Below are 24265 nucleotides of genomic sequence, written 5' to 3'. Positions count from 1 at the left end.
ACTGGCCTTCAAAGATTTGATTTATTAAAAGGAGTGTTGCGAGGAAAACAAGGGAGACATGGTTTCACTTGTGTTAAAATTTAAATTATATGTAATTTTTTCTAAAGTTACTGGGAAAATAGACTACTGCCACTTCAGTGCTGTAAATTTGTCAGGATTAGAAATGGTGCAAAACCAGTGTTATTTATTGAGCGTAACATGGTTTCTTCTGCACGCGTTACAGGAATGTTCTGACTCGGTGAGTTGGTCTTTCGCTGTTGAAATGCTTCTATGAAAACTGGTGCCTTTAGCAATTATCTGTGTATAAAAATGCTGATTTTGTCCAGGCTTTCTCAGTAGTTACTCACTTGACTTCCATTCGTGGTGCGTTAGGTGCAGAAGACTGAATTCTCTTAAGATACCTGGGGCTCCGAGGAGACTGACAACCATTAGTGTATGTCGAGCTACAGAACATCTTTGGTACAGGCTCTTCCTTTCTCATCGTGCCCCACTGGCTTTTTTGTCTGGTCTGTCCAAGGTAGTACTGCAAAGTAAGAATCAGAGCCCGTAGGTGGATCGGGCATCTTGTAGCTGATGGGTAGCTGAGACTTTGAATGCTGTGTTACAAAACTGGCTGCCTAAGCTGATTTTCTTTCGGCCATATCAGTCCCACTTGTTGCCTCGAGACTGTTTTTAGAAGTACTGTACTTCAGTTTTGCAACAAGCTGACTAGGAAACAATTTCATGAAGGTTTGTGTAGACCCCTTATTTATATGCCACGCACCTGTCCAGAGCTGTAATTGCCTTCTCCCCTTGCTGCAGCCACTCTTCCTCATACTTTGCCCCTAGTTCAGGAGGTAAAATCTTTAGGAGTTTCATTTTATCATCAGATGAATGGTCCCTTTGAACGCTGTTTGCCTTACCGTGTCTTGCCTATCACTGAAGTACCTACTCTTGGCTGAAATGATGGGAGAGCCAAGCCTCGGCAAACCCTGGTTTTACTATGTTTAATAAGAACAAGGTCATTCTTAGGCCTCCTCTTAAATTCTTATCCAAAATTGTCCAAGTTCCAACCCATTAACCTCCTAATTTCCTTTCCCAGTCCTCATGCAACCCCAGGGAAAGGTAAATGTCGCACATTTGATATAGTGTGAATTCTGTTCTGCATAGATGAGGAAGACATTTGGAAATGCTCTTCTCTGCAAAAACTCATGAGCAGTGAAGGTTACAGCTCAGATATTGTCCTCATAGGTTATCTGGGAAAAAAGGAGTGTTCACCTGAGGATGAAAACCAGATTTAACCTGTTGATGTAATGTTATCTTGTTATGGTGGAGTTTCTTCCCATAACATTTGTATGGTCTGTGCTGACTGTTTGGAAAATGTCCCATTTTTAAATCTCCCAAGCAGTTATGTGATGGTTCATCCACACCTGTACTTTTCTATTGTTTAATTACTTGCTAATGAAGAAATGCTGTCTTCATTACACAGTTTTTTCTGATTATCCTGCTACTCTCTCTTGGTTTTGCACAGCCTTGGAACATCCTACGTGTAGCTATGCTTGCCCTTTTCTTTCGTGCCCCTTCTTGTCTTTTCAGTCATTTGAATCTGCAGGAAAACCACCAAGGAATTAAGCTTTCTTCAAAAAATGGTGCGAGATCTGCGAGGTACTTCAAAAAACAAAAGAAATGGGAGGGAAAATTACATAGTTAACCATACACGTTTTAAGATCTTTTCCTGAGACTTGACTTGGATGTAACCTTTCTTCTGCTTATAATTGATCTCTGCTAGTGTAAGGTATTAAGACAAAATGTTTCTTCTTTATTTGTGATGGTCTTAAATGCACAGATTGTTTTAAAGGGTAGTATACAATAATTAAGCAGGTTTTGAAATTTCAGGAAATCTCTCTTCCTTACAATTGTATATCCTCTAAAGACCTTTCAGGGTAAGGGTACGCTTTACACTCAGCGTACAGGGAAATGTACAAACATTACTTTTGGCGTACGGAAGAACCACGCTCAGTTCTATTCAGTATTTCAGTTTAGTGTAGCTGGCTTTTACAAACGTTTAAACAATTTTCACTGAGATTTGACCATCATTTTGAAATGCAGAATAATTTAATGATTTCTTTAAATTGCTTGACCCTTTTAAAGAAATATTTCTGCTTCTGCGTTGCCCAGTATGTTTCACTGTAGAACAAATTATTAAAATAGCAGACTGTGCTGCTTTCCAGGTAGTATGGATTACTGTGCCGTGTTGTTTACAAGTAGGCTAAAGCTTTTGAAAAGCAGTTCAGAGTTTTGATTCAAGGCTAAAATATTTTTTGTTCTTCTGTGCTGATGCACCCATAAATGTTACTGATACAAAATTTAAATTAGATAAAATGTTTAAATAGAGATTCCTCTCTTTTGCTTTCAGGAAGACACTTGTGACACTTCTCATACTGATCTAATTTTTTTTTTTTCTTTTCTTGATAAAAGGGTCAGTCTTCTGAGGGAACCGATTGCACCTTTGAACGAGCAATCAAAATGCTATGTATGAGCTTCAGAAAGAAAATCTCCCCTGACTGAATAGGCTTACTTATTGCTTACAGCCCCCTCGTGACTCAACAGAAAATTATTTAACACTTGCAGCCAAAACCAAAAGAAGTTTGTACTTGAAAAACTGATCTGCCCCACCTGCCCTTCCCACAGCCCCCTTCATTGTAAGCCAGTTTCTTATAGGGGAGCACCCCAACCACCGCCCCCCTTCCCTACGCGACTTGACCAAGCCCCAGCAGGACTGATAACCCTTCACAGCAGAGTCAGGAAAGTTCAGAAATCTGATTATGTTCATCCTTGATGAGATATTTTCCTTTGAGGTAGTTTCTGAAACAAAAAAAACCCCAATTTTTCTTCTCATCTTCAAGGGAAGTCAGTTAATATTTTAAAAGATGAGCCTGGAAACCAACATTCCTACTTCTCCCAGAAATGGAAAATCTTCGCATTAGTAGCGATGTTGATACAGCCTGTGGTGCCCTTGTCCCGCTGCCAAGGGTGTACGTTGGCTGCTTGGGGGCACGGATCCCGCAGGAACGGGGGATCCCGCAGAGCCTCTGCCTTCTCCCCGCCCGCACTGCAGGTCGGGGTTTCCAGGCTGAAGCCGGAGCAGGGACGGGAGGGGAGAAGCCGGCCTGGCTTGTGCTCCCGAGCGCCGCGGCTCCTGCAGAGCTGGGGCCAGGGCCGCGGGAAGCCGTTGAGCGAAGGCTGTTGCCCGTGCTGTTGAGCAGCTGGCCTGACCCAGCTGGAGCGCTTCCAGCTGAGCCTCGAGCATCTGCACTACAGCCTCCTCCTGCCGTCTTTCTAAACTAGCCGATTAACGTAATAGAGTTAAACCAAAAGTCATTATTTCCGAGTTGTTTTTAATTTTTAACCCGAGTTTACTGCTGGTTTGTGTGGCCTGCACCATGTGCCCAAGAGCTTGCCTGCATTTTTCAGTTACATCAGCTTGTTTAAGAAATATTACCTCTTGAACTTCTTGTGTACTCTTTAACTTTCAGAGCCATAACAATATTATTATTTGAAGCAAAGCAGGATAAGCATAGCGGTTTGGGGATATTTTATTTTGAGAGAAAGAAAATAATGAACCTTTAATGTGGTCTTTTTTCCTACAATGGCAAAACTTAAAAAGGAAAAAACCAACCCTTCCTTGAAAAAGGATTAATGAAAGTAAAAGAGCCGTCTTGCTGTCAAATGTTGATCCTGAATTTAGACAGTCGGCTGCTGTTGGAAGAGCGTGTTCACAGTGCGGGTGGACACCTCAGGTAGTGAGGGATACGCATGATGCTGCGTGGTCAGTGTTTTTGTGTGTTGCAGTGGGGTTTATTCCTCGTGCCCTGATTTGAGGTTCCTTCCGTTGTAGCTCAGATATTCTGCCCAGAGCCTTTTTGACTACATGAAGAAAATACAGAATGATTCCAGCGCTATGGAGAGTTTTTGTGAGACGTTGCTAAAGGTCTTTGAGGACAACCTGCGGAATGACCGGTAATGTTTTTCTTTTGCTTTTTTATCTTTAACAGCAGGGCTGTTTGAAGGCAGATGTATGGCACATCTTTTTTAGTATGCCGAGATGAAGTTTGCCTCAGCCATGTAGATTTGCTTTAATACAGCTGTTTGGTATGGCAGTACCTTTGGTAAAACGTGTAACAAAGGAGTGATGGTAGAATATTTTGCATTTCAGTAAATAGTTTAATATTGCGCATAATGTGAAAAGCACTAGTATTTATATAATGCAATATTGGGGACTGTATATTGCTGCACACTTTTCAGTGTAGTTCAGTCTGCATTTCGTTTAGGTAGTGTTTTTCCACAAATACTTGAAGTATAATTTTCTTGGAAGATTTCTCTTCAAAGGTGACTCATTCTGCCTAATGAGATTAATTTCTGTAAGCCTCACTTATCAAATATGTGCAAAATAGAAAAAATTCCCTAGGGGAAAAATCCCCACAACTATTAATAGAATTTTCAGGTTTATTTTGTTTCTTGTCCCGGCTGTTTGACATAGAAGACATGACCGTAGTTATTCCAGCTGACATGTTGCGTATTGGTTCATTTGGTAATTACCTGTAGTGAGAAGCTCTTGTAACTTATGATACATTTTGTGCAATAGGTTGTTCATACACTAGAAAATAAATTAATATTTTCTACTACTGTTAATTGTGTTTTCAGGACCCTGCAAGTTTAAACCAGGAGTGTTGTTAATTAGGATTTTTCCTTTTGGCTGTAATGGAATGTCCCCCTCTCAGCCAAGGAGGATGATTTTGCCAACACACAGAAGTTACCGAGCAACCCTCCTCTGTGTAAATTAGAGTTCTAATTTAAATATGTGTAGGTAGATAGGAAGTTTCTTTCTTTGCTTCTTATTAAAAATAGTGTATATAAGTATGCCAAGTGGTATATTTACGTTGTTAAATTATTTTCTTTCATCAGGGTGTCTGTACCTCTCCTGACAATGCTGGACCAAATGCTGGCAAACGGCTGTTTTGATATATTTACCATGCAAGAGAAGTAAGTTGCTGAAAGTCTTTTTTGTTTATTTTCCACCATGCAACAGGCCTCTTAAATCTTCGACTGACTGCTGCGGAGTGTTGCTCTAGACGGGGCTGTGCAGGACTCTTAAGTGTGTGTGGATATTGATGTGTTTTAATTTTCCTGAATTGGGGCAGCTGTGATAAATTCTGGACCAGATAGCCTTGAAAGAGTCCTGATAAAATCTTTGACTCTCATGTCAGTGCAGAAGTCGGTTATTGGTTCGTTGTTTAACAACCAGTACCTTAATCAAATTCAATTTGCATGTTTTACCTGGCAGACTTGGGCCAGCATCAGATCCATTCGCTTCTTCCCTTTACCAGCTTCCTCAACGCACGTTTTTTGGAGCACATTCTTCATTGTGCTGTCCCTGTAGCAAGGACAGTGTCCTGTTGTGATGCTGTAAAATAGTGTGCCTACAAGCTATCGCTTCCAAAATCCCACTGCTTTTGTTAATGTGACTATCTCCAAAGAAGTTAATTAAGATTCTAATAAGAATAATAAAAAAGGCACGCCCCAGCTTTTCCACACCGAGTTCAGTCTTCTGGAAGGTATTTAGTTCAGGAACGGATAAACATGAGTAAGATATTCCCATGTGAAATCATGTTTTTTTGCAGTTGTTTCAGAAGAGAATGATTTTAATTTCAGTAATATTAAAATATATTCCACAAACTCTATATGATATATTCCTACAAACGCAGGCAGCATCTTGGCACATTTACAGGTATTTGCAGAATTGTACAACGTGAATCCTATGAGTGTGTATACTGGATTTGGAATCTGTCGATTCAAGAATTGCTCACAGCAGATAAATTTGAAAAGCTTTTTTTACTCCAAAAGTTTTCATTAAGTTTACTCTTGTTTTCAAGTGTGTATTTAGATAATCTCTCTTAAATCAAATTTGGCAGTCCCTTTTTGAATGGGAATTTAAAATTAATATTATTTGTTTGGATCGGTAATCATGCCAGTGATCTGGGACTTCCACATAGGCTCCAGTCTTCCCGGCTGAGGAAGATGATAGGTTATGGGTGGAAATGCCAGGTAAAGTCTGTGTCTCCCACATCACGGGTCGCTAAACAGAAAGCACGTGGTGGCATCACTGCATTGGCTGTGTAAGTGAGACTCAGACTCAGTCCCGTGGTGCCATTGTAATGCTTTAGTAAAAAGGCCTGAAGTGCAATCCGGGGGGATTGTGGGAGGAGGGAGGGAAGATTTGGAAGCTGATCCAGATGTACTTGCTTCCAGTTTGATGGTGAAACCAAAAAAGAAAAGTAATAATTATACAGCCCAGTGAATCATTCTGGTGGCAAGGGAATGAAATATTGGCATGAAGTGCAAGAACTCGTTATCATACGAAAGCTGTGAAGGCCAGAGCTCTAGGAGGTTTGAAGATAGCTAGAAAGAGACAGAGAATTTAGTTCCTGCAGGTGACAGTTTTTTGGTAATACAGGTACCTTATGGTCGAGAGGAGGTAATCATGAACGAGTTACTGTGTGTACTTCATGAAGACGTGGCGCTGCAGGACATGGTTTAGTGGGCATGGTGGGGTTGGGGTGGTGGTTGGACTTGACGATCTTAAAGGTCTTTTCCAACCTTAGTGATTCTGTGAATCTGAGAGAGCCAAGTGAGCCTGACATACTGGGTTCTGCTGTGTGCAGATCAGCTGAACGTGGTGGATGGGTGAGCCTAAAATTGTATTCAGTGCAATGTTTGCATTTTCTTACTTTGGCATACGTTGTTTGGGTATAGTTTGGGACGATAAACAGCGATACTGGCTCCAAGGCCTGCCTGCCCACACTGTTGGATGCCACCTCCTCCTTCTTGCATAGGAGAAAAGTGTGACTGTGGGACTGCTTTCTTCATTTACTCCCTTTTCAAAGCAGCATGCCACAGAAATCTAGAAATACAATGCAGAATGAGCCTGAAGATTGCGACACGCTGCTTGGTGGCATGAACATGCCGTGTGTGCGTGCAGTTGCAGATAGTTTTATATAAAGTGTGCCTGTAATAGGAGGGATGAGGTGCATGGTTGTTTTTAGAAAACAGTCTTACTGCTCGTGAGCAACTTCCCGTTTCTTCTGTTCTGCTGTGAACTTCTTGCTTGTCATGTAGCAAATGAAAAACTTTTCGGAGAGGCTGGGAATGAAACATTAGCATTCCTTGGGGTGTTGGCTCTCATTTCATCTGCTTCCCTCATTTTTTACCACGTTGGGCTGAGTGGAATTTTAGCAGCTCAGGTTGTAGGATATCTGGCACCAGGGTTATGCCTGCGCCAGCTGCTTAATAGTCAACTGTCACATTATAAAAAAAGTATTTGCAAATGCATTTTGAAGTTTCAAATGGATATTGTGCACTATCCTGGACCTTTTTTTTTTCCCCTAATAAAACATTAGCAGTCCAGAGTAGGTAATACCCTACACTGCTTAGTTTAACCAGGATTAATAGCTGTTGGCTGAATTACTTTGACTCTCTTTAGGAGCTCAGTACGTCCATTAAAGCAAATTGCCACATGGTGTCACTCCTGCCCCGCAGAGATGTAACCCGCGGTGCATTTTCCTGCCTCTTCACCCCATATAGTTCATAAAGTTTAGAATACGCAGCCTGACATTTCTGGGGTCATTCTGTAGATGAATTTCAGCATTTCTGAAGCTCTCTGTATGGCCGGTCTTGTGATCTCTGAGCAGGAGGGCAAGCGGACCACCGGCTGTTTCTCCTCCCTTATCGTACGGTGAATGCTCGTGTTTAACGTGAGGTTCATCTGTCACGCGTGGGTCATTTTTCTGCCAGGGCCCTGCTGAACCTGCCAGCGGGGAAGCGAAGTGTAGGTAAAATGAATCAACGTTAGTATCACGGAGGTAATCAACAGGCAATCAGAAGCAGCTTTTCTTTGTTGTGCTTGGCTTAGTCTGACTCTGTTTGAACCTGCCATTTTCAGGCTGTTACTTCCTACTCGTCTGAAGCTGGCATAAACCTGCATGCCCAGCGTGAGCGTTTCCCCCTCCCTTGAACTGGCAGGAATGGTTTGTATCGCTACATGATACGTGGCATTAGAGAACTGTTCCCAGTTAAAAATACCCTTCTCCCAGTAAAATTCAGCTTGAGCTAGTTCCTCGATCTGTTCTGCTCTGTGCTCGCAGGTTGTGCCAAAAAAAGGAGGGGGGAAGCAGAGGAAAACCATTTCTTCTGGCAGCAGTGCAGGTGTGTGCTGGCCTAAAGCCTTCGTGGCACGGCAGTGTCGTTCACCTGCGATTTCCTCCCTGCCCGGTGTGCCCTCCCACCCCAAACAGGGCCATAGTTTTCAGCTGAAATGTAATTTCTTCTCTGTGGTAGCACAAGCTGAAACCTCCTGATTTCATCTCGGTGTACATTGTGAATTTGTGGAGCTGTATTCGTAATAACGTAGGGAGTGTTAATTGATTAGAGGCTGGAGGCAAAGGGCACCATGCTTAAAACTCAGCTGTCAAAAATAAAGCAGAGCATATTGGGCTTTTTTAAACTCACCAGTGGCTACTTTTAAAAGGTCGCGGTGACTGTCAGCTCCCTGCTGAGAGTGGGACAAGGCATAGGGAGACAAAAGGAGAGTGAACTGAAGCTGCTTGCACAACTGGCACTGGAGCGTTGTTTTCTGGTTACGGCTGCTGTAGCTGCAGGAGTCGTTCTGGTCTCGTGAGCGCGTGATCACCAGAGGCGCTCGGTCTGCCAAGAGCCCAGAGGGATTGCTAGTTCCCTAGGAAGTACCCAAAGATTAGTCTAGTACTCAGCAGCATGTGAACAGAATAGCATTTGAATGACAGTTCGGGATCTGATGCTTTCTGGAGTAGTAAGTGAAAGTGGCGTTTCTCTCTCTTATGTGTATATATTTTACATATTCAGCAGAAGCATTCATGCGCTGTATGTATAATATTATTCTAGTGGTCTTAACAGTGTTTTAAGACGATATGTGTCCCCACTCATCTCCGACTAATGATTCCTCTGTATTACATGCTCCCATGGATTTTTTTTAAAGCAATTATACTGCTATTGCGTAATAAACCATAAAGTAAAGAGCGTGGCGCTGGCAGTCCTCTGGTTTCACAGCCACCCCAGGTGCTGTCAGTTGAACTGTTGAAGCTCAGTTCACTTTTAGGAGGAAAAAGCCCGCACCTCTTTGCGGTGCCGCGTGCGCCCAATTTACATAATGTAAAGACTTTAGACTGATCCCTTTTCCCCAGATGCCGACTCTGTTTCTGCTGGCACTGTGCCCACACAGGAGAAGGAATTTTCTCAATTTCCTTTAAAAAGGCCAAGCTATTTGAGTCATTTGAGATCACATGTAGGTTAGGTTTAGTTATTACGAATCTGAAATTGGCAAATGACAGAGCGGAAAGTGCATCTGTTTTAAACACAAAACGTTACACGTAAGGTTACGTGCATGAAATTTCTTCCAGATGCTCTTGTTCCAATTGGTCTCTTTGTTGCTATGGTTCTCAGCGATGTCCATGTTGTTCAACCAATTTAAATCTCACCTAATTCACTATATCGCCGTTGTTCTGTGCTGAAAGCCAGGCATGCATTGCAGGTATTGTGATTAGCTGTCTACACAACGTCTTTGTGTAATCGGGGGCGGGAGGAGGAGAAATTTCACCAAGGTAGGAAAAAACATGCCACCTCTTAATGATAAGAGACGCTCTTCCCTCATTTACCCAGACAAATGAATGTCGCAGACACACACACGGACACATTTGTGCAGATGTCCGTCACTCACACCATGCGTCTCCTGCGCGCGTGCTTTCCGTGCTTATCGTACTCCTTAAAATGTGGAAACAGCGCTGACGTGACCGCAGGCAGTGGGCAACAAGGAACTCGCTCCTTCAGCATCTGACGGAGGTATTTTAAATCAGCCCTCCCCAGACCCGTTGGTCCTGAAAGCCCCTGTCAGCTCTGAAAATGTCTTGTGAAGCCTCAATATCAACATAGAAAACCTGGCAATTCTATTTACTCTGTTGGTGTGGTTTTCTGGACAATATTGAGCCAGCCATCGCCAGCGTTCTTTAGCTTAACGGTTCCGTGGTTTGTCGTTCAGTTTTTTTAACCAAGTCAATATTTGCCAGTATATGCCAGTATTTTGTTAAGAATTTTTTTTCAGTAATTAAAAGACACTAACTCTTGTCTGGGAAGCTATATATAATGAGGTGCATTAAGTTCACAAGACATCTTGTCACTCCTATAAACCTCTTGTTTTAAATGTTCTGTTTGTCAACAGATTATACTACACGGCTTTTTTGAGTCATTTTTATCCACAGCTTTGAATCATGGTAGCAGAAAATAAATGCTAGGATTTTTGCTTTCTGCTTTACATACACAATACAGGGAGGTTTCCAAAATACGCAGTCTAGAAGGAATTGTGCTTACTAGACAAATACGAAATAGTTTCTTTTGCATCTATGGCACTTCAGCTTGAGTGTAGCAAGTAAAAGATTAAATAATTTGTACTGAAATAAAAGCAATATTCCCTCTTTACTTCTCTTTAATAGATCCTTGGAATATACTAACAATACTTGTGTTTGTATGAGTGTCTGGGAAAGAGCTGTGAGAATCACGTTTCCCAGACTGTGGAAAAAGAAAAGAATTTGCTAAATATATTTAAAGATGTCTTCATGACTCGTACACTTAACAGAACTGTAAGCCCTGGGTTTAATTACGTTGTCTGGAATCACTAAAGGAATTTGGGCTGTGAAATGGTGGAGTATTTAAGAACAACATTCATCCCCTTTTATGTAAAGTTTGGTTGAAGACCTTAGGCAACGACCAAGGCACCACACTGACACACAGACAAAATCATCTTTATTTGGCTATAGACTATTTTAATTCCTGACACAATATTTCTGATCACGCCATGCTTAGTTGTAAACACAAGCCGTGGCTAGCTGATGATCATGCAGGTACCTAATCAGTTTGGGTAAATGTAGTTCATGCCTCAGCATCCAGGTAGTAGCAATGCAAATAATTAACACTAATCTCTTCCCTTCCCTGTAAGGAAAAAAAAAAAAAAGAAAAGGCCCATAACATGGTGGCGAAACTCACCTGCGACTTTACCGGAGGTCCGCCTAAAGCAGGGCGTGCTGTTGTGGAAGAAGCATGTGCTGCTCCACGTTGTGTCTTTCCTCTCCTTTGAATGTTAATTTGCATCTTTACAATCACTAAATGTGTTTGGAATAGTATTGAAATCTATTTCTCATCTTTTTTTCTTTCCTGTTTTCAGCCATCCCTTTCCAGTGAAGTTATTTACCCTTTGTAAAGAAGAGATCAAAAGATCCAAAGACATCCGGAAGCTTCGCTCCAGCATAGGAGTGTGAGTTGATAAAATAAAGCAATTTTTTCTCTTTTTTTCGTAAAACGCGAAGAACATTTAAGTACAGTACATACCAGATGTAACAGCGAGGTCTATTTCATGTGACATTTAAATGAAAAATGCACACAAATACATGTAATAGACGGCTGTGAGAGTTTCATGTACTTCTGGGTGGTTGGGGTGAAAATGTATGAAGGATCTGATAAAAATTAACTACTTCTCAAATGTTGTTGATATTCTTAAAGATGCAGGGAATTACTTGCTTTTTGCTTGTAGAGAGCTTGACTTGGTGCCAATGCAAAATATATATAATTGATTAGATCTTATACATGCACTGGAAAGAGCTGAAAACACCTGCAAAATGATTATCTGGCTTTAGGGTAGAAGCCCTCAGTTCAGCCGGCAGAGAGGGCGAAACAAAACCGTACCAGTCAGGAGAGACGGTACTGGGTGAGGAGAGGAGGGGAAACAAAGCGTTGCAGAGCGGCATGAAGGGTCATTGGCAGCAACGTGGCAAAATTATTCCAGTGTAACTATCTCAAGCAATGATTTTATTGACTTCAATTTCATTTCTTTATTGGTGATGTTTTAAGAGCGCAAGAAAGCCTGAAATGAGACGTAGCCTGTGTTTCTAATTCGTCTTTCGCTCTGAACCGCGCCGTACACGCACAGCCTACCCTCTGCGTTTGTGGCCTACGTGAGAGCTCGGCTCGTGTGTGGTTGTAGCGCACGGACTTCGGGGCTGCCATCAGTAGCCTGCAAATCGTATTTGTACTTGGCACAGACATGGGGCATCCCAGGAACCCGTAAGGGTTTCAGTGCGCTTGCCTCAGTGTTTGCTTTCCCACAGCACTTAGAACGGAGATTTCCTGGGGTGGCAAAGCTTCCCCTCCCGCCCTTTTTTCCGATACACGTCTCCATTCTGATCCTGAAAATGTACTTCTGCAGTTATAACACAAGGGCTGATTTTTAATTACATTTTCTAGGTTTTGTGGCCTGATTCAATTTCAAGGAGACATGAGAGAGAAAGTTTTATTTCAGCTGTTTCTCCTTCTTTGCCATCCATTTCCTGTAGTAAGTATCAATGACGTTGCATATTATCAAATGTATCATTTAAAATACTTTACCAGTAAAAAATAATTTAAAGTGCGTCAAAGCAGCATTCTTTTTAACAGCTATTAATGTATATTCATTTCTCAAGGCTCTGCTATCTGCAGTGCTGCCACCTGAAGTGGGCTACTGGACCCTTGCAGCATACCTGGCCATTCCACATACTGCTTTTCCACCTTCTGTCCTTACTGTTTTAAATTAGAAGCAATTTAGGTGCATAAGTCAGTCCTTTGTTTCTTTTACACAGCACTCAGCAGGGTGAAGAGCTGTTCACCATTTAGTGCTTGCAAGTGCCAGTCGGACAGATTACTGTTAGTTTTGCAATGTTTCTGACAGCTGCAACACAGTAGTAGTTCTGGTTCAAGGAAAACATATTTGTTCTTTTTGTCAGGTGTGACGAAAGCTTGTGCAACACAGGAAAGTTTATCAGAAGTTTACCTTTTCCGTATAAGTACTGAAGCAGGGCACAAAACCTGAGTTATTACTCAGTATGTATAAGAGAAGAGCATACGTGGGATAATACCACCTTAGTCCTTTAAAATTTTTGTTGACTTCAGCTTTTGAGAGAGCGCCCACGTTCACGGTGCAGGACCTGGGAGCCCCGACTTAGAGCTGCGGTGACAACCCAAGACGCACAACAGCTCTCTGAGGCTTTGGGGTTCAGTGCGAGGGTTTCACCGGGGAACAGTGGTGGATGTTCCTGGGAGTAGGAGAGGACTACCACCTCTGTAGTCGAGTAGCATAGAAGGAACAGAGGCTGCCAGAAGTAAATGCGAGGGCGCATAAAAAGAACGTGAAAACCCATGAGGTCTTAAAGCGGTTTGAGAACACACTGTCTAGCCTGGTGCCTGGCCAACGCAAACCAACACTGTTTATTCTAACCTTGATTACTTTTGCCGATTGCTTTTTGATAAGGTTAAAATCATATGGTACTCAGCAGAGTTTGATACTTCAGATTTTTAGTCCAACTGTTTCCACGTTGTGTGTACTTGCTACGTGAAGAATCCTTTGCAGGGAGAGCACAATGTAAGAACTGAAGAGAGATCATTTCAATGTCATGTTTTATTGGTATTTTACATCATAAATATGTTTTGTTTTTACAGAGGGGTCAACTTAATGTGGCACTACTACTCCAGAAATAACCCTATAATTTCTTTGCCTTTCTTGAAAAAAAAACATAATTTGTTTTTGTTGCAATTGTGCTCTCTTCCATTTAGTGTATTCCTACGCAGTGCACTTCAGGGAGCAGCCTAGCTAGCTTCTTCTGTATGCACACCAACACCACTGCTAAACCGCTCTGGGAAAAATACTTGCAAATTAACTGCTTCCAGAAACTGTAGTGTAAAAAGCTGATGTTACTCACATCATTATCTGTCTCCCAACAGTTGTTTTTAAGAGTTTTGCTGACTCTTACAATCTCCAGACGGGGAAACCTATCTGTTTTGTGGGCCTACAGCAACCAAGGTTAGAGCCAGACTTTGGCTCAGTGAGTCACTTGAAGAAAAGAAATGCTCCATTTGGGCCATTCTCAAACATTTGAATTCGTTCCCTGGGGGGGGACAGATCTTAATCTGAAATTCTGCAAAAGTTCAGTGAAAAGATACCCATTGTAGTAGCATGAATTTCCGTGAGGTGCAGAAATGAATCCCTTTCTGGAGCAAATCGCTATCAGAGGCAAGGATAGGCCAGAGTTGTGAGAATGATGAAGTGTCCACCATAAAATGACTGTCAGCATGAGGAACCAGTACCAGTAATGGCACTGGGCTCTCCCATCCGGGACTCTGGATACTCTACCAAAGCTTCCTCTCCTCTTCCCCGTAGATCCGGAAAACGACAGCCAGTCAAGTTTACGAAATGTTGATAACCTACAGTGACGTAGTTGATCCTGCCATCATGGATGAGGTTATGACCATACTCAGCGATACCAACTGGTAAGTGAATTTGTTGCCAGATAGTAATATGAGCTGAAATAATTTTTGTACCACTGAAGTTAAAGAAAAAAGTCCCTGCCTTTGAAAGCTGATGGCAAGGAAGCTGTAAGAAACGATGCTGTAGTTTTAGCTATTTATTGCTTCTAGGCCAGAAAAGCGTTGCTGAAAAGAATTCTTCTGTTCTAAAGAACTATCTAGTATATTGTCCCACTGGAAGTGGTATGTATAAAATCACCACTAGATAAAGTAAAGTATCCATATTTTTCTAACAACATGAAAAGGGAGGAGATCTTGGAAATTGTCCATGAAATAGAGAGAGACTGGGCTGTGCAAACAATCAAACTTCAGCTGCACAGACAGTTTCTTGGCATTTCTGAGCACTGGCAGTGTTTTGGGAAAGGAAGGATCTCTGTGAGCTGGAAAACAACAGAATTAGCAGAACAGCTCAAATCTCCCATGAAATGTAATTGCTCAAGATGCTACAAATGTTGTATTCAAGCAAATACTTAGAATTGGAACGGTTTAGATGTTTCCCAAGCATATGATTGCATGAATTAAACAACCACTTTTATATAACGTAATTATTTTTTTACCTACTGTTAACCTGTAAGGTTAGCGCCTTCCAAGCACAGGGGGAACAGGGTCTCGTTCTTCATGAGCAAGATTCACCAAAGCAGCGAAGTGTCTCTCAGGGGCAGGAGGAACTCGTTCTGCCAGCACCTCTGAAGTGACAGGAGGAGGGAATACTCACCATAATTTTGGCACTGTTTTTCCCTCTTCTGCAAATTTTAGCATCGTGCATTCTAGTCACCTGGAAAAGTTTATAAAAGACTGCGTGCCTCAGATATCTGAGGAAATAGAGAGTTTTAAGATACTAATTAGTTTAGTATCTGCCCTGTTAAACATTTTGCCTTGTCACAGATGACTCTCCTGGGTCACGGGTCTAGTAGCCCAACACCTGCCTCAGACAGTAGTGAAAGTTAATAGATGAGAACAGATATAAGAAATAAATGATTTATTTAGTCATTATATTAAACGGCTTTTTGTCTTGATTGACATTTCATGGAAATAAAATTCACCTAGACACGTTCAAAGAACAAATATACCTTAAGGTTGTGGTTTACATTATTTTCAGACTGCATGCTTACGTTATTTAACATGTATTTAATTTCTATTTTATTTCTGTGCTTGAGCTTAAATAACTTAATATTTGGGAAAAGAAAACTAAGTTTGTCATTGTAAGGGGTGGCTGCTGCTATTTTTCTGAATTTTCCAGTACAAAATTAGAACAACCATCTTGGATGCGAAGAATTGATTATCAACAATTTTGCCTATCGTTAAAATGACTTGCTTAACTACATATTGATGTTTAGTATTGTGTTTAGTGTGATTCAGTGCTCGCTTATGAAATCTGAGTTTAAGAGCAGGCTTGCTCAGAAGTTACAGAAAAAATTTGTTAACAGAAACAATTGCGTAGGATTAGATTACCGCTGTCACAAAGGGATGTTTACAATACCAGAATTAGAAGTGGTACATACCAAATTGCTGCAGAAAAAGCAGTGGTAATACAGCTCTACTCATAAAGGGGTTACTAAACCAAAGCAAAAGCCTGCCTAAAAACCACTTCAAAGAACTAAATATTCTATTTTCACCACATCATTTTTAAGGTGTCACTGGCTGCCTGTTCTATTCTGTCTTATTTCAGGGCTTGCTCTAAGTTCCCCACTGCAATATGTCCATAGCGCTAAGATTAACGATGAAGAGCTAGTTTACTTAAAACTTAATTGTTTTATCTTGGTAGATTTGAACTGTTTACAAAAGAAGATATTTGAAGTCTTTGCTGAGTGTCAGAGGGAGCGGCTTGTTATTCCCAAGCGCTCTCAGTGCTAAAACAAGCATAGTAAACCCTGAATTACAGTAAGCATTAACATCAGGGAGCCAAATGAGAATTAATATTTGGGGAAGATGATAATTACTGGCATACACATAGTTGTTCCTTGTTGGAACTACAGAGAGTTTATCATACAATTGTATGGTTCAGATTTTAAACAAAATACTCTATAAATAATAACTTTTGTTTAGCTACAAGAAGGTTTCCAGTATTAAATATGACAAATTGTCCAAGGTGCTTAAAAAAAAAAAGTTCAGGTTATTTCTAAGTTGCCCTTCATGCTTTTTCTCTGTAGTTTTGGACTCTGTTTATGTGCTAAGAGTTAAATTTTTAATAGCCCATTTACAGTTGTTACTTAAGAAAAACAAAAGAAATTGCTGAATTGGTGAGTAATACTAGCAGTCGCGCAGCATTCCATTAGAGTGGTAGATTTTTTACAACAAGGACAAGAATGTTGTCTGGATGGATTTTTGGCATTTGGGGGCTTTTGGTAACTGACAGTTCTTACAGAAATTATCTCATGGACATCATGCCATTTCAGAAACTTTTTTAAAAAGACTCACAAGTTGTAGGTCTGGATTTTGTATTTCAGGAGAAAGCTTCTGTAGATTGTAGAATGTTCTCCAAATCCAGTGACACTTATTTAAATACTTGATGGGAAGTTTTCTAAAGCAAAAAGGAGCTATAAACTAGTGAACTCCTAGTCAAAAGGGGTGTTTGAATAAGTGGGGGTTTTTCTTTGGAATACAGAAACCTAGAAGAATAGTCTTGGACACTTTACTAGTAACTGTCACTTCTGGAAGACCTGCTGCATATTTATGGTTTATCACCTGACTTAAGATGGTACAAAAATGTTACATTATTCTTAAAACGTGACACAACAGAAACTTCTGCAATTTGATACATACATGAAAGCACAGATGCATACATAGTAATATAATAATAAAACATATAGCTTAAGAAGTTGTATGTATGTAGCCAACTTCAGCTTTTGATTTTTGAATTAACTGGAAAATAATTCCTCGTGCAGGGAAGCTGAATTGCCAGTAGTAAGAGAGAAACGCAACTATCTCTGTGATCTCATGAAAGTGCCCAAACCGCAGCTGGTATCCAAGGTACAGTATGGAAATGTGCTCCGGAGGGGTTTTTAAAGGAACACAGGAACGACCAATTGTTCCACCAAATGTGCCGTGTACTTCTGTGCAACAGATGCAGTTCTTCGCTGGTTCATTAATATCGCAATGTGCACCAGGAGGAATGTCCTCACAGCTAACAACAGAGTATGTGGAATTGCTGAAGACTGTTGTCTGAAGCCCTTCCAGTCCCATTTCTTGAAAACATTCTAGATTTGCAATGTGACATCTTACTCAGACAAAACGCAAGAATGAAATAATACAGTACAGATGTTTCAAAAACTGTTCATCTGCCCTTTCTGGGGATAAAAACTTCCCAGTTGATTTCAGCAACAAAATTATGAAGTCGTGCAAGCCACAGAATTCTAACACTGCCTAGGAGGAAGAATATAATCTAAAAGTTAATACGTTCGTAAGAAGAGAGACAATATATCCGTATGTCGGTCCCATTTAATTTTACAGCAGATAGTTTGGAATTGCCCATCTGCTCACTAGTTCAGAAACACAGAATTTTCTGCTCTGGTAAGAGTTTGAGAGGTTGCTTTCCTCTCTGTCCAAAGAGGAGGAGGCTGAATTATTACTGTTTTAGAGAACATGTGTTAACGTGACAATTTACAAAGAAAAGTTATTTTTACTCTGAGTAATATAAGCCAAGGTGAAAACACTGGATGACCCAGGGCTGCTTCCCTACTGTCACAGGCATCCACAGCATATAATCTATTCCATAAACTGATTAAGCTTAACAATAGGGGTATATCAGTTTATTCTTGGCCTTTGTAATTTTTATTGTTCTGCTTTCATAGTTCTAGAAAGTTTTGGCCTCTGTCCTTATTTTAGAATTCAGAGACATCACCTGCGCCATCTTCTTTCCTAAGTTTTTCCTAATGGAGTGGATCTTCATTCCCTTAATTTTCTCACTAAAATATTTGAACACCATTAAGTTTATTTTCACAACTAGAATTATGCAAAGCATCGTTTTGTTGCCCTGCACAGTTGCCTTTCAGAATTGCATTAGCCTTTTTCGCAGCTGCAGCATCTGCGGCTGAAAGTCACGGTACCTCTTCTGCTCCGGGGCATCTAAAGGTGAGCTGAGCTAGTGGCCTTTGAAGTGCTCGTTGAACTGGCTCTTTGTGATAGTACATCATGTAAGTCTTTGAGGTCGGCCACTTCTTCCTGTGTAATATTCTGACAATCCTTTACACTGAAGGTGCTTCCTAATGTAAGTAGATCCTACGTTTTCAGTTGTCATTGATATAAAAATATAAATATATATTAAAAAAAGTGTATTTTAAAAATTGGTTAGGAGACCACTACTTAAGACATCTATGAATAACCTTCAAAGTCACCCTGCTGTCCCCAGGGCACTTTTCTCTGCTCATCTTCCTGTTCTTACCGAGACATGTCTACAGTTTTCTGCTTTTAGTACAATTTTAAGAAACCTGCGACTAACATTTTTGGAAAACAAGAATCTGAACCTCTCGCCCATACAAGGCATTGTTTTTAGAGCAAAAGTTGACCTGAGCATTGCTGTTTCGAGGTTTTCTAGTCAACTAATAGAATTGTTATGTTCAAAATGAAGATCTTACAAGATGAATTCACTGATCTCAAAAAAAACCTTATTTCAACTCCTTAATTATTGGAGGCTGAGAGAAGCCTGACAAGTTAGGATAAAACTCTCTGATATAAACAAAAGAGTAAGAAATAGCCAAATATACACACGGGTATTTCAGATGGAACTGTTACAAATAGTATCATGTGAAATCTGGAAGTTGTGTGGCTGAATTTGGAACTTCACCTTTTCCTCCTCTTTTAACATAAGCAGATAGTTAGTATAACTTCTAGCAAAAAGTTAAGCCTGCACCTGCCCTGAGAACTGCTGGAGTTCACTCTGAGAGTGGTACTCCCTGAACTTGAAGGACTTTTCACAGCTGTCCACATGTCCCTACTAGCAGCCAGTTTGTGCTCACACAAGAGTGCACATTACTCTGTTCTTCTTCCAAGAGCTCACGTATCTTGAGAACAAAGGAGAAACAATTGAGGAAGCCACACATAACACTGTGAAAAGGTGAATGAAGTTAATTTCATATGAAATCAACACTTATCATTCCTTTAAAACTTGTACAAATAAAATTTGCTAAAGGGTAGTTAAAAATTAAGGTGTTAAAAAGGACTGTAAATATCACAGCTTTGTATGTCTATATTTCTTCTCCATTTAGTTTACTTAATTACGTGATTGGGATACTGTTAAAATAGCGATACGTGCTACTCCACGTGACCTCTCTTTTTTCTTTCTCTCTTGTAGAGTTCAGCATAATGAAGTTGCAGGCGCTGGCTGCTGGCTTGTAAACTGAGGCTCTTGGTTCAGGTGCCATTAGGACTGGAAGAGTTTGAGCTGCGGCATCCTGACAAACTGGATTCTCAGCATGAGCTGCGAAGTGCGCTGTTTAACAAAATAAGAGGCAGAGGTTATGTCTTAAAGCATTGTGTAGGTATGCCACAGGAAGGCAACAAAGATTCATTATGTTTTTAGTTTTTATCTGTAGCCACGAGATGGCAGTTTCTCTTCATACTTCTGTCACAAGTGACCTGGGTTTTTTTGATGTCAATGATTTATACTTTTGCAACTCTGAATGGAGCCATTCAGCCTGTGCTTGCTGTACACACATGAAGTATTAAACCTGACTTGCTGCATTATCTCCTAAAAGAATTGTTTTTCAGAGTTAAGAATGGCAATGTTTAGTAATAATGAAATCTTCCTGAACATAAAGTATCTCTGTGGCTAAGTCTGCCATTCTTATGTCATAGTCGAACAAAAAATCCAGGTTTCAGTTCAGCTGAAATCAAAACCTCTCTTAATATAACTAATCCAAGCAATTTTTGTGGTAAACTAGCTTTAGGGACTGAAGCGTTATTTTTTCCCTTCAAGAATACAGGGCTGACTCACTCAGTACTTCAAGCAACTGCTAGAAATTTAGACCATTTCTTATTGACTATAAAATGAAATGGCTATAACATTTATCTTTAGTAAAGACTAATGTGATGGGGAGGACAAATGCGCAGGGAAGATGATACTCTAATTACACTGTGTTATTTGATGGTTCTAATTAAACCCCACACTTCAAGTAGAAAAGTGGCTCACCGTGTGTGTGTATACACATAGACACACATGCTAAAAGCAAGCCAGTTTCTCTGTGAAGTACCTGCCACAAACTGCAGCAATCTTCTACTGCAGGTGTTCGTTTCCAAAACTACAACCCGTCTCACTCTAAGAGTCTTTGTCCTTTTTAAGAAGATATCTATAAATTATATTATTCAATACTTCTTAAGTATACTTGCAACCTGGACTGGCAGATGAAATTCAATGTTGATCAGTGTTATTCACTAACTATTAAACACACACCCCAGGGGCTGCTTACAGGCATTACTACGGAAGAAATACTCCCGAACCCCAGCCTGTGTTGTTACACTGTCATTAAAATGGAAGTTTCTAATACATTCTCAAAAGATCTTGGTTTTGTGAAGTTACACCTATGGGCCCCTGCTGCAAAACATAAGTTGCATTGGCAAAGCCTGCTTATTCAAAAAAAACCTGAGAGGGTCCAGTGAAAATTGCAAGCATCCGTACGTAGGAGCATCTGGCTGCCAGATGACGTTACAGACAGAACTGTCCTTTTCACGCAGCCCCGAAGCAGAGGATGCCATGCTGGACTCTCAGTAGTAGCCCTGTGCAGAGCTCTACCTCGGCAAGCACCAGCTGCTGCTCCCAGTAGCAGGAAATGAGCCACAGGCAAGGAATGGGTGAGGGCCCCAAGCCATGTTTGACAGAAACCTCTCTTTACACTTCCAGTGGTTATCGGCTCTGCTTGGTACATTTTTAAGGCTTCCCTATGGTAACAGTCCTCTTGTAACCTTATGGCCTGTATTTGATGGTTATTTAAATTAGAAATACTATTTAACAATCGAACTGAGTTTGGTAAACAAGTGATGTGCAACAGTAAAATGAGCAAATAGCATTATCCGTGGCGTAACTGGGCCCTCGCTTACAAAGGGGTTACTCAGCACAAAGATTAATTTAATGAAGCACAAATGACTAAGAAATTCTAAACCTCTGAACACTTCAGTCTTCCTACATGCAGATAGATACATAGAGAATAACACAGCTTTGATATCACTGCCTTACCTTGGTTTTTAGTTAAAGTGATAATAATCCATCCCTTCCTTCAAGTTCAGCATGTTCAGGTTTGTTTCAAATGCTCCACCTGTCAAATCCTGTGAGGGAAGAAAAAGATAATTAGATCAACCAGACAAACTCACTTCAGGTTGTAACAGGTTTTGGTAATTTGGTTCTTTAGACCACAGCAGAAAGTCCCATTTGCAGAACTAAACGTAAATAAACCAAGGCTCAGAAACGTTTCCATTTAAAAAGTAAGTGTATGTTGAAAACTGTTCAAATTACTATGTTTGCGGGGCAGGAGGACGTTAGACAACTCATTCTCATGCTGCTATGTGGAACAGAAGGGCTGTGCTCTGCCCAGCTCTGCAGTTAGCTAGCTGCGCATTTTGTTTTCTAGCGCAGGTGTTTTCAGAGACTGGACCAAGGGAATGAGTTTGACAAACGAGTGGTTTTTGTAGGTTTTGAACAATGATTAGCATGTCTGATGGAACAAACTTTTCATCAAGCAACTGAAATATTTTGCATAGTTAAAGGTGTTGCCTTTTGAACCCCAGTTGCGTCATCTGAACAGGAACCTGGTAGGTTTGCTCTATGAGCAATCTTGCAAGGCAGTGATGTCATTAAGAAAAACATGCCAACTTCAGCATTTCTGAGCATTTCTGTGTTGGTCTTCCTGGAGTCCTTAGTTCTACTGAGCTTCAGGAATGTCACCAAGAAAAATAATGAAGTAAAGCTCACAATACTATAGGAGGTGGGTAAAGAGACTGCTAGTGTTCTTTTGGTTGGCCCAGAGCAGCAATACTGACGTTTTACCAACGCACAGCAGTACTGCAAGTGTTTAGGACAGGAAGTTACAAAAACGGAGTCCAACTGAAACTGTGGAATTCAAGGAGGTGGAACGCTAGACTTTGGCTAGAATAATTGGATTCAAAGAATTGCTCTGTTATCTTTAATGAACCTGTGTTCAGAAACTAAGGTTTCTGTCTCACATGGAGGACTGTACATCCAGCTTTCGAGCTCGCCTTGGGCCCATCAGCTGAACTGCTTATAAACACACTCACAGTATCCGGGCGTTGCTTGGAAGCCTTCCAGTCAAGGAACATGGCCATCTCCATCAACGGGGAGTCCAATAACAAAACAAGCTGACCTGTCTCCTGCAAACCTCTACATTGTTTCTGCTGCCTGAATTTATGCAGGAAAGGGAACGCTGCACGTGTACGTTTCAAACCTCTTGCCCAAACCAGCATGCTGTGCCTCCAGATCACAGATTAACTCCCCTTTCTCCTATGCGATTCTCATCTACCTGCCACGTTCTTCTATTTTCACTAGCAATGCCAAAAAATAAAAAGATGACATAATCTGATCCAGAACGTCAACAAAAACCATAACCACCAGCCATAAAATTCATAATTGAGCTCTGATGTTTACTAACCATAAAAAAAAATAAGAATAGGTAATGAATAATTTGGAGAAGGGCAGGAGAGGGCCCATGGCATTAGGATTTTTAAGCGAGGGCTCCACTTAGCTAAGTTTAACCAATTCCTTGTCTGAGCGATAAGGCCCTGGTTGTGAAAGACGTTGAGTACTTTTTTATTACTTCTTGAAATCAAGAATATTTGATGGTATTTAATGCTTTGAAGGACTGGGTCCTGGTTTCGCAATTCAGTTAAGCTCCTGAACTGTCACTGGTCCATCTGCAAAACTCACCACTCACAGGGTGAGTGTAGAATTCCCCTGTCAACAGGGAATTCTACAATGTAAGGCCTTGATTACGTCCTTTAGCCTCCACTGATGATTTCATAAACCCAAGATTTCTCAAGCTGGGACAGAGGGTACAAACCAGTTGCGTTTAGCTTGCTGAAAAATCAACCTGCTCTGAAGAAGGGTTAAAAAAAAATAAAAGAGCCCAGATGCTACATTAAGCGGGAGAGTTAAATCTTTCATTCCCAGAGCGCAAGACATTGGTGACAGAACAAGGCAGGGTTTTACAATAACTGGTCTAACAGTAAATTTACTGAAAACTTTATACAATCAAACTAGTTTAATTACTGAGACAGAAAAATAAAAATCCCTTTCATTTCAAGCACTTGGAATCCATCCCAAAGCAGGGCACAATACATGATTTCTAAGCGTCGTAGCGAGAGAAAACACAGAGTGCCAACCCTTAGGTGAAGTGGTACTGCTACACAATTTTGACGACACCCTCCCACCCACCAGAATTTCAGCTACAGCCCTTTGTGAAACCATTTTAAAATGCAAACTGAGCAAAGATCACATAGGATGACTGCTTTTTCAAACAATTTCATATGGTAACAAAGTAATGCCAATGCTAGCAAGGGAGGAACTGCCTGAAAAAATAAATAAGCAAACACTGCTCCAAGTACATGGCCAGTCGAGTCATTTCTTGCAAACAACCCACTTAATAAACATATCTAATCTTCAAAACTACCCACTTAGAGCTGCATATAAACATGCAGGTTTTGTCTGTATCAAAACTAAAAATAACCCCCTACCATGAATGGCAAAATAAATGGCAATAACGCCCCATGACACTTTCTTCTTCAAAAGGCCGGTGATGAACTTAGGTTAGTAAATAATGAAGCTAAATTTGGAAGTCTGGGATGTTGAGGAATTTGTTAATGACTTTTGTTT

General features: G+C 40.7%; 2 protein-coding genes across 3 annotated transcripts in view; one reads left to right on the top strand and one right to left on the bottom strand.

Annotated features, from left to right (window-relative positions):
• Positions 1-19779, top strand: part of TBCD (tubulin folding cofactor D) — a 130221-nt gene extending 110442 nt beyond the window's left edge. Inside the window, exons 33-39 of one of the 2 annotated variants that reach the window (XM_059828049.1) lie at positions 3878-3999; positions 4945-5022; positions 11285-11374; positions 12361-12448; positions 14306-14415; positions 17337-17421; positions 19742-19779. In XM_059828049.1, the coding sequence (XP_059684032.1) occupies positions 3878-3999; positions 4945-5022; positions 11285-11374; positions 12361-12448; positions 14306-14415; positions 17337-17421; positions 19742-19753 (585 nt within the window). In that variant the 3' untranslated portion in view covers positions 19754-19779. Of the gene's footprint in view, positions 1-3877; positions 4000-4944; positions 5023-11284; positions 11375-12360; positions 12449-14305; positions 14416-17336; positions 17767-19741 lie in introns of those variants that run through there. The other variant, XM_059828048.1, reaches the window with a different exon arrangement.
• A 62-nt stretch (positions 19780-19841) lies between these two features.
• B3GNTL1 (UDP-GlcNAc:betaGal beta-1,3-N-acetylglucosaminyltransferase like 1) overlaps positions 19842-24265 on the bottom strand; it is a 132409-nt gene continuing 127985 nt past the window's right edge. Inside the window, exons 12-13 of the mRNA XM_059828050.1 lie at positions 21620-21708; positions 19842-19879 (exon numbers count right to left, since the gene is read on the bottom strand). Coding sequence (XP_059684033.1) covers positions 21628-21708 — 81 coding nt within the window. The 3' untranslated portion in view covers positions 19842-19879; positions 21620-21627. The remainder of the gene's footprint in view (positions 19880-21619; positions 21709-24265) is intronic.

Source organism: Gavia stellata, chromosome 22, assembly GCF_030936135.1.
Source record: "Gavia stellata isolate bGavSte3 chromosome 22, bGavSte3.hap2, whole genome shotgun sequence".
NCBI lineage: Eukaryota > Metazoa > Chordata > Aves > Gaviiformes > Gaviidae > Gavia > Gavia stellata.
The sequence above is the reverse complement of the archived record's forward strand: the minus strand, read 5'-3'. Positions and strand labels throughout refer to the sequence as shown.